This window comes from Mus caroli, chromosome 15 (assembly GCF_900094665.2).
Source record: "Mus caroli chromosome 15, CAROLI_EIJ_v1.1, whole genome shotgun sequence".
In the NCBI taxonomy this organism is placed as follows: Eukaryota; Metazoa; Chordata; class Mammalia; order Rodentia; family Muridae; genus Mus; species Mus caroli.
This window is the reverse complement of record NC_034584.1, coordinates 91742539-91753185: the sequence shown is the minus strand read 5'-3', so window position 1 is coordinate 91753185 and position 10647 is coordinate 91742539. Positions and strand designations below refer to the sequence as shown.

The 10647-nt window shown below is 41.2% G+C and overlaps 1 protein-coding gene across 5 annotated transcripts in view; it reads left to right on the top strand.

The window, feature by feature from the left end:
- The window catches only part of Senp1 (SUMO specific peptidase 1), a 56239-nt gene that overhangs the window by 33520 nt on the left and 12072 nt on the right, over positions 1 to 10647 (top strand). For 3 of the 5 annotated variants that reach the window (XM_029469610.1, XM_029469611.1, XM_021183836.2), the window contains 5 exons: positions 2029 to 2106; positions 4074 to 4112; positions 5016 to 5100; positions 5622 to 5777; positions 7082 to 7213. In XM_029469610.1, the coding sequence (XP_029325470.1) occupies positions 2029 to 2106; positions 4074 to 4112; positions 5016 to 5100; positions 5622 to 5777; positions 7082 to 7213 (490 nt within the window). The remainder of the gene's footprint in view (positions 1 to 2028; positions 2107 to 4073; positions 4113 to 5015; positions 5101 to 5621; positions 5778 to 7081; positions 7214 to 10647) is intronic. The other 2 variants (XM_021183838.2, XM_021183837.2) reach the window with 1 other exon arrangement.

The following is a 10647-nucleotide window of genomic DNA, read 5'->3' as shown; positions in this document are numbered from 1 at the left end:
AAAATGAAGTAAGAGACACTAGGGTTACTTAAGGTGGCTGGAACAAGTCTGCGATCAAATGCAGCTGATGGAAGTCAAAGATTTGTTTGGTGGCTTTATTGTTGTTTTTTTTGTTTTTTGTTTTTTTGTGGGGGTGGGAGGCATGGCTTTTTGTTTTGACTTAGTTTAGTTTGTTTTGTTTTTTGTTTTTTTTTTTTTTTCTTTTTTCCGAGCAGAGTTTCTCTGTGTAGCCTTGGCTGTCCTGGAACTCAGAGAGATTTGCCCGCCTGCCTCTTCCTCTATAGTGCTGGGATTAAAGGCATGTGCCACCACTGCCCGGCAGGAGCTATGTTTGTAAATAGGTCCTTTTGTATATCTTGATATACTAGACTTGTTTGTATGTAAATATGATGTATGTTTTTGTCTCAACATCATGGTTTCTGTGTGATGCTGGTGTGAGTCTTAAGTTTGAATGTGCTCTCCCAGCGCCAGCTTCACTTCTTCTGGAGGCAGCAGACTTCCTTCTCTGTAGGTTAGTTACTCACACCGCATACTGTCAGCATCATACTGTCAGCATCACACAGGCATACAGGGCCTCCCCTGGCAGTTTGTCTGCCCGGATGGTAACAGTAGCAGTTTCTTAGGAGAAGATTGCAGATGATAGAATGTCCTACAGCCCATGCCCTGCTTTGCAGCTCCAAAAATTACTCTAAGCTTTGGGTATTCTACAAAGTTTTCTTAATTCTTGGAGCAGAGTATATGGTTTGGATTTGTTATTTCTTGCATGGTGTTTAGAGTCAGGTCTGACTTCCGCTTGTAGCCTTTTTGGCCTTCGTGTAAACATACGTTATTCTTCTGAACCTCACTTGCCAAAAAACTGTGAGTGTTAAGACCTGACTGTTGCACCGTGTGAGGAGTGACCTACCCTAGGGCTGTGTGGCTCATTCCTGGAATTCCAGCACTTACAGGGCCAACGCAGCAGGACCAAGCTGTCCTCATCTACCTGGTGAGTTTGAACCCAGCCTAGTTCAAAGGAAGAAAAGAAAAAGAATGTATAGTTAAGGCATTGAGTGCTTACAGATGTGTTTCACTCACACACACGCACATACACACACACAGACACATACGGACAAAGCTAATATTCTCTCCCAGAGGAAGTTGGTATTAGACAAAGCATTTCTCAATTTCTCATTGATTCTTTACTAAGTCTGGCTTTACTTTATGGATAATTTCTCCTAGGAATGACTTGAAGGGCACAGTAGGAGGAGAAAAGCGCGAGCTTTTGAAGGAAGAGCTGGAGTAATGAGTAGTTTCTGTGGTTGAAGCTAAGTTGCCTTCCCAAGGCTGGGCTGGCTAGCCTTGACAGTTAGTTTCTGGCCCCTGCTTTTTCGTTAAGTTCTGACAGTGAGGACCTGCCCTGCTTTCCTGGGATGTGGCGCTCACACCTCTACTTCAGACACTCTTGATCCTTCTGCCTAGGATTCTGTCCTTTACTTGACTGCTGATTAACTCTTGCTTTTTCAAAATCTGATTCATGTGTTAGTTTTTCTAGGTGGTGTCTCTGAGCCCCAGATGACACTCGACCACAAATGTCTTTGCACTGAACCACCCAGTGATAAACTTAGTGTGGTGGATGTTTAGTGGACATCCGAGAAAGCTCAAAGCGTGCGCTTGTCGTCCAAGTGCTCGGTGCTCCTTGTTGCTTAAGGTGTTAGCACACTCAAAGGCACTTCAGCACGAGGGGAGGAGACACAGTCTTTGGAATGGGACAGAGAAGTTTCATAGTACTTGTTCCAATACAGTGTGTCCTTCTGGACCTCAGCATCGTTTTCTTTTTTGGTTTCTGGAAAGTATGAGTAATAATTTCATCTTGCATATTAAATTAATATGGAGATCTTATGAGCCTTAACAATATATAGAACCACTAGGGCTGTTTTACAAGTAGAACAGTAGGGTCAACTATGTTCAATGCTTGTAGCTCTTGCTACTGTATGTGTAATCTCTTTAGAAATGCAATTTCTCTTATGATTGTCCTTCCTGAGCCAACAGATACCTCAGTCCATTGAAGAGACGTTCTTGCCCCTACATTATTCCTTATTCAGCAGTCATGGATCTGCTCTCTAGCAGGTAGTATTCTACTTGAGGAGGTTACAGTAGTTTATAAATAGATAAAAATCTGTATTTTCGTGGAATTCATATTTTAATAAGGAGTGCAGACAAATTAATGATCTGTTAATGTGAAATCTTGGGTATTTCTTTTTACATCTTTGTATCATGTTATTTATATCTTCTTGTGTTGATTTGGTTGGTTGTGTGTGTGTGTGTATGTGTGTGTGTAAAACACACAAAAAACTATACTGCTCCTGATGATTTCTGAGGCTTTCTGTCTCTCTTGCCCTCTCAGGTGTTTATTGAGCCTAAAGTGACCAGCTCTCATTAACCTTAATTACACTGAGGGGCAGAGCAGTATTTTCTCTGCCAAGTCACAGCCTATGCATAGATGATAGGTGACTTAACTCTCAACCACACTGTGTTTTATACATCTTGAAACTGAAGCCCATAGAGGTGAAGTGACTCACTCCGAATCAGAAAACTTGCTCTGAGGACCTCAAAGGTCTCCTTTGGAAAAGAGTTCATTCTTGTATTTGTTTCTGTGATAGATCTCTTAGTTAGAGATTTGCAAAGATAAAGCACTTGAGAGGGAGGAAAGCTGTTGGAACAGTTAACATTGCTGTGACTCCCCAGTGTTCCTCATTGGGTTTGTCTACAAGAGCCTGTGGAATGGAATAGGCCTGCGATCCTTGGAGCAGAGCTGCCTGCTGTGTCTCCACCTTGGCTCATTGACACCTTAGCTAATTTGTTGTGCAATATTTTGTGGATGGATATTTTTACTATGTACTTTTATTTGATTGGATATGTATAAATGTCACTTTTATTCTTCTGTTGTCATTGTTGTCCGGGAGGCTTTCTGCTTCTGTCTGCTAACCTAGGCCTTGTCCTGGGAGCTAAGCTTCTAGCCTCCATACAATCTTATCTAGGCCTGGAATGTTTCTGCCTCTGAGACTTGCTGAATAGGCTTCCCCTTCCTAGTTCTTCCTGATCTCTGGCTGGCTGGTTCACCTCAGCTGTTCTGGCTCAAGCTCCTCTCCCACCTGACTGATTCAATTGGGCTTTTCTTTCAGCCTCCAAATTGCTCTACTTGGCCTCAGACTAACTCTAGCAGTCTTTTTTAGACTTCTGGCTCCTTCTCATTCTCTTGCTTGTTCTGTCTTCACCTCTGTCTAGCTTGTTCTCTCTTCAATCTGTCTCTGTAAGACTCTCCAGGTAAAGCTGCCTCATCCTCCCTCTGTGCTGCTCCACTCTCCCTCTCAACTCGACTGCACTGCTCCCCACGAACTCTACTGTATTCCTCTGCTGCTCTCTCCCTCCTGTATTGTCTGTGTCTCCTTTAAGTAGCTTCTCTTTCCTTTTCTCCTGAAAGTTGGGCATCTCCTATTCTGTCACATCTGTCTCTGATTCCTCCCTTTGTCTGCCACTCAGTTAGACATCACTTTCATACATGGATGCTTCCTTCTACAAACTAATTTACTTTCATTGTTTGGGATTAAAGGTGTGTGCTAAGGGCTGAGCCACACCCTAACTATAAAATATCCTGTAACAGGTTCAAATATTCTGTAACAGATATGTTTTGACTCAGACTAGGAAGTCCAAAAATTTAAAAATTTGGTTAAATCTTTTAAGAATTCTGTCAGCCTGCACCATTTGGGAACAGTAATTTTCTATCTTAATTTATCCTCTTAGAAGAGAGATTTTTTTTTAACATATATTATTCTCTCCTACAATTATCTTGAGAGCTGGGCTGAACTTCATTCTCCTCTAATCTTTAGGTCATCTTTTTAGTACATGTGTATTAATTATGTTCTTTAATTTTAATTAGATTCAATTAAAATTCAAATTACTTTGTATCAATTGAATAGCTTTTATTCCATAATTGCATAGGAGTCTTACAAACTGTTGAAATGATTATTTTTGTTTGTGAAAATATTACAATTTCCCCCTAACCTCTTCTGCTTATTTTCTTTTCCCACCTATAGCCCTACATTCTTCCAGGCAGAGCTATGGATCAAAGAATTGTAAGTTATTGTTTTTTGATACTATTTTTTCTTCTCATTTCATTTTCATTTACAAAGAAATCAAACATTCAGCGGTTTATTCTAATTGTTTTTACTCAGTAAGAAATACCTATCTGTACTTTTCAGCTATTGGGTTTTTAAGATTCTCTTAGGGTTAAAATATTAAGTTTTTTTTTCTTTCAGATTTTGTTTATTTGTATTTTATGTGTGTTTTGCCTGCATGTGTGTGCATCTTGTGCATGCAGTGCCCACAGAGACCAGAAGCAACTGTGGGCCACCATGTGGGTACTAGGAACTGAACCCAAGTCACCTGGAGTCCTTGACCATTGCGCCATCTCTCTAGCCTCAGTTAGGAGATTTCTGTTTTCATATTTGTCAACTACGTAACAGTTGTTAAAGCTAAATTGAATTGGAAAATATTCCAAAGTTATCTATGTAAAGAATAAAGTAAATGCCTTTATTATTACATACACTGTTGAGTTATTAGAGAATTTGAGAACTGAAAACATTTAGTTTCAAGTGCCAACCCTGTTCAGTTTTCTTCAGCCCTTGGTCCTTGTGAGTCTAAATACGTAATATTTAGCTGCTGTCTTGACCGTAGACTCTCTTATCCCGTGGGGCTCAGTTCTGCTTTTGGATATTTAGACCAGTCTTATTAAGAGGTACGCTTTTGAAATAGGACTATGTATTACAAATACCCACAGAAGTCACACTAATTATATTTAAATTAGTCCGGTAAAAGTGATAAATTACCGTGTTTTACTGTATCTTGAACTGTAAATGTAGTGAGGTCTGAGTGGAATTCCTCAGATGCGTGAGCTGTTCACTACTGGTTACTTGGTGTAGCAGAGACGTGCTCGGTGCTCAGACACTGATCTGACTGGGTTGCTTTTCATTTCCTAGAACCAGTGTTTATGATTCTCGAGCTCGGGAAAGATTGCGCCGGATTGAAGAACAGAAAGCATTGGCACTACAGCTTCAAAACCAGGTAAAAAAACTCTTGGAAAAGACTCAGGTTCCATTTCCAGCACTCACGTGGCAGTTCACAGCCACCAGAAACTCCAGTTGCAGGGAATCTGGCACCCTCAGAAACCAGGCACCCATTTGGTATAAATGCATACACACAGGCAAGCACTCACTTCTAAGAAATAAAAACAACCAAGGGGTGCTGGTGCATGCCCTGAGTCCAGCACTCGGGAGGCAGAGGCAGGCAGATCTTTGTGCATTTGAGCCAGCCTGGTCTACAGGGTGAGTTCCAGGACAGCCAGAAACCCTGTTTCAAAAAACCTAGATAGATAGATAGATAGATAGATAGATAGATAGATAGATGAATAAATAAGTCTTTTTTGAAGAAAATTATAAAATAAATAGCAGATCCAGGTTGAAACTGTTGGTGAGGTTGTCTCTACCTGAGTTATGCTGTTTGCTTATATAGTAGCGTAGCATTTATAAGTGGCTCTGTCCCAGAGTAGACGTCTTTGTCCCGCTTATTGTAAATTGTGTCCGCAGCGACTGCAGGAGCAGGAACACGCAGTACTTGACTCGGTAGAGCTTCACCTTCGTGTGCCTCTTGAAAAGGAGATTCCTGTCACGGCTGCCCAAGAAACCAGGAAACAAAGTCACCAACCGACTGACAGTGAAGACGAATTTCCTGAAATTACAGAGGTAAAGGAGAGACTGAAAATGTCTGCGGTGCAGCTGGGTGTGACGGCAGGCCCCTTCAACCCAGCACCCTGCAAGCAGAGGCAGGTGCAGCTCTGCATTTGAGGCCAGCCTGGTCAGCACCAGTGTTCCAGGCTACTCAGAGCTACCAAGTGAAACCCTGCCTCAAAACAAAGTTAGCTGAGGGGAGTTTCAAATGTAAGTCAGTAGAGGACCTGACATTTAGATTAATTTAGCTATACTTTTCATTGTATTGGTGTAATTATGTACCAGTGTTTATTTTTAAAGGTAATTAAAAGTTGTTCATATGGCTATGGTTGGGTTTTAGCAACTTCAGTGAGAAGGTATGTAGTAAATTTACATTTTATATTTGTTTTTAATACTTTTTTTATTTCAAAAAAAGTTTTTGTTGTTAGGTTTGGCTTGGGAGATTGTGTTCTGTTTTGATTGTAGTCAGGAGACTTGAGCCCACCATTTCCTACATGCTGACATAGGAGATAATTGGATAGTAAATTGTGAGCTACAAAGTACTATTTCTTTTTTTTTGTTTTGACTTATTTTTTAATGAGCGTACAAAGGAATAGATTTCATTATGACTTTTTTATTTATACTTTGTTTTTATAATGTTTCTTTTTAAGCAATAGTAATCTATTATGAGTGGGGGGCAGTGTATTGGGGACTTTTTGGATAGCATTGGAAATGTAATTGAGGAAATTACCTAATTAAAATAAATAAAAAAGTAATCTATTATGAAGAATTTGGAAAATACTTAGAAATCTATGTATGTTTTAAAACCTGTTCCTTAATTCATACCTCTTTGAAAAACATTATTGGACCTGGGTGCAGCTTGGTGCTAGAGTGCTGGCTTCATGTGCACAGGCTGTGGTCCTGGATCCAATGCCAGCTGCTCTGTAGCCAGTGAGCAGCACAGACATCGCATAGCCCTACTAAGTTCCATTTTTACACCTTCAAAAGGATGCTGCCTTTACTCCAGGGTGCCTTTTGTACCTTTTGTTTCTTGGGAAACCATTAGAACCAGAAACAAAACATAAACCTTTTAAGGAGCTTAGAAGATTTGAGCAAGGGTTGTATCAGTCTTCAGGAAGTGATACAAAAACAAGGATCTGAATGTTGTGTAAAAGGAAAAGCAGGGCAAGGTGGGAGGGAGGTAACCTGGAAGCAGGTGGCTACGAGTAAGCTGACTGCAGGGAACCAGTAGGCAGGTGACTCATGCGGAACACAGCCGGGGCGCTGATGAGAAACCAGTTTTTTCTGAAACTGTTATGTTTGGTCTTTTGTTTTCTTAGGAAATGGAAAAAGAAATAAAGAATGTATTTCGTAACGGTAACCAGGATGAAGTCCTCAGTGAGGCATTCCGCTTGACCATTACACGCAAAGACATTCAGACTCTAAACAATCTAAACTGGCTCAATGATGAGGTAATCTTTTGCTCACTTTGTATGCAAATAGCAAAAAGGATGAGAAAACTAAAGGAAGGCATTATCTCACTGTTCTGCAGATGAGGCTCATAGGCAGCCTCTGTAAGCAGAGGTGGTGCAGAGGAGCTTTGGCGGGATGCAGGAGGCAGTCGTCCCTCTGTGCTGTGTGCTGTCGAGACTGCTGCTTCCATGCTCTCATGCTTCATCACGCTTCAGGCCCCTGCTCTGCGGTTGGAATTTCTGAGCAGAGAGTTCCCGTCAGAGCGCACTGCTGCATGAGGGACTCCTGGATTTCTGGGAAGGGGCCAGGTTTACCTCCTTCTCATCTGCCTGCCTCAGGTTACTTACATTGGGCGTGAAAGCTTTCTGAAATAGTGCTCATTTGAATGTGGTATTTTTAAAGCTGACATCGAAAAAATTAAATTGCTTTTATGTAGTTGATATGTAGCAAGGAGGAATGACTTCACCTCCCAATTTCAATTAAATATATTAATTATGCCATGATTTTTAAATTGATCTATCCTCATCCTAAACCTTAAAAAGGCTGTTTGAGCCAGGAGTGGTGGCCACGCCTTTAATCCCAGCACTCGGGAGGCAGAGGCAGGTGGATTTCTGAGTTTGAGGCCAGCCTGGTCTACAAAGTGAGTTCCAGGACAGCCAGGGCTACACAGAGAAACCCTGTCTCAAAAAAACAAAAAAAAAGAAATGGCTGTTTGATTTGAGAACGCTTATTATTCCTTTATTCATTGTGTGCATGTGACAAGTTGAACATCCGAAAGGCAAACAAAGCATAGAAGACTAAGAAACTCCCAAGTTCATAGAACGAATACATAGCCGACCAGGGCAGTGGTGCTGACTGTAAGCCACTGCCTCAGCGTCTCCGAACTGGGTCTGTTATGGGACTAGATGTATAGCACCTAAGGCCATCCCGATGCCCGAGACGCTGAGTTTCTCTGGACCAGCCGAGCTGCTCCATTGTCAGTAGCACTGGCCAGTTTATAAGACAGACTGTGCTTGCTGGGTTTTTTTTTTGTTGTTTTGTTTTTTTCCTTAGAATGATAAGAAACACATGATTTGATATCTCTGTTAGAAATCTCACTCACATCTTTTGACCCCTCCGATAATGGAATGCTGGATTAAATGACAGTAGAGAAGAGCTCACAAAATTAAAGGGAAAACAAAAACCAATAATGAACAAAAGTATCCTCTTATACATTGTTTTTGATGTGTGATCGTTCACCATTTCTCTTCTCCTGCCAACTGCTGAAGAGAGTCATTCCACAAGGATCATAGCCTGTTTGTTATAAGTTATGCAAAACCTAGGGGGCAGCAGTGAGTCGGACATACGCTGAATTCTTGCCCTTCACTGTGGCAGATACCTCAGAGTCCGTACAGAGGCAGTATTCATCAGGGCAGACTTTCCTTTGCTGCAACCCATCAGAGGCTAGACTGTGAGCATGCAGTTAGTGGGAATTCCGAGGTTAGAGTAGATGCAGGGGAGGCGGGATTCCTTGTCTGCTGCATCCCTACCAGCTGCCTACAGTGCTGGAGGGAGGGCTTTCAAAGCCACTCAGTAAGTCACATCTTCAAGATGATAATGAGAACTAGTTTAAGAAGCACCGATTTTAGAGTATAGTATTTCTTAGGCTTAAGTAGACAACATTTGATGAACAGATACTTAAATCGTGATGTTTAATTACAAATACTTAATTCTTTTTCTTTTTCTTTTTTTTTTTTTTTTTTTGGGTTTTCGAGACAGGGTTTCTCTGTGTAGCCCTGGCTGTCCTGGAACTCACTCTGTAGCCCAGGCTGGCCTAACTCAGAAATCCGCCTGCCTCTGCCTCCCGAGTGCTGGGATTAAAGGCGTGCACCACCACGCCCGGCTTTAATTCTTTTTCATCAATTATGAATATTCAGTCTTTTACAAGTACTCATGTGCTTTTCAATTCTATTCTTCCCTCAAATACTCTTGTAAATACCCGTTTTTGTTTTGTGTGTCCTGCCAGTATTATAGGATATGTTAAAATTCTCTGCAAAATAAAGTAACTCATAAATTATTCTTACTGTTGACAAACTAATACAGGAAATGAAAAAAAATCAGATACAGTTTTTAAAGAAAGTAAAATCTTCTGTAGTCCAAAGGAAGAGGAGGAAGGGAAGTGAAAATAAAAAAAGAAAGAAAGAAAATCCAGGGCCAGCAAGGTAGCCAGGAGGCAAAGGGTTTACTGCCACGCTGCTGACCTGTGTTTGGTTCTCGAGACCACACAGTAGGAGGGAACCAACATCTGCCAGTTCTCCTGTGACCTCCGTTCATGTCCACCATGGTGCAACCATGTCTGTGCATATATATATACACATATAAATAAATAAGTGTGCTGATGAAAATGAGTAAAATCTAAAAACCCCGAATGGGGCATACATATAAAGCCATTATGCCACTTTTCCCCTGTGGCACCCACAGAGACCAGAAACGGGGTCTGGATCCCCTGAGACTGGAGCTGGAAGCTCTTGAGAGCCACCGTGTGGGGCAGGGAACTGAACTCCGCAGCCTCGGCACAGCAGCCAGTGCTCTTAACTGCTCAGCCAGCTGTCCAGCCCCCTGAACACTGCTTTGTAGATCATTAAATACATTTAGAAATACATGGAAGTAATTTAGGTATTTGTACAGATAAAACTGGTTTTGCTTCTATACAAAATGTATCAATATCTAAACATAAAAATATCTAGAAAAAAACATTTTCTTACATAGTATGAAGTATGAAGGTACCCCAGTGGTCCCCGAGAGAAGTGAGAATGTGGATGTGGAGATAGACAAAAGGTACAAAGATGACAAGACCATCAGTGAGGTCTAGGATGCTGTCAGGCAGCCTGGTGCAACTGCAGTCTCAGAAGAAAAGCAATCCACAAGGAGGGAAAGATAGAAAGAAGAAAGATGCACGTGGTCGTAGATTGAACTCAGCCATGTCAATAACCAATCAGAGTGATCTAGTCCAGCCCTCTGTGGTAGAAATACAATATGAGCCACGCATCTGACTTGAAATTGAATAGCAGAATCACTTTTAGAAGGGACTGGGGTCTAGTTCAGTGGGTACAGTACTTGCATACCTGAAGCATGGCTTTGCCCTCCAACAGCAGAAAAAAAGAAAAGTAAAAGAACTAAATAAATTATATGTAACATGTTTTGCTTAACCCATTTATATACAAAATATGTCATTTTTTGTTTGTAGTCCATATTAAAATATTAATGAGTTGTTTTACTTTCTCTTTTAAAATAGGATGTAAATTCTCTATCTTAGTTGGTGATGATCATAGCCCAAGAACCTTAACCTGGCCTAGTTTCTACCATACTGGATAGGTGTAAGTGAGAACAAGCACTGAGTAGAACCTTAACCTGGCCTAGTTGCTACCATACTGGATAGGTGTAAGTGAGAACA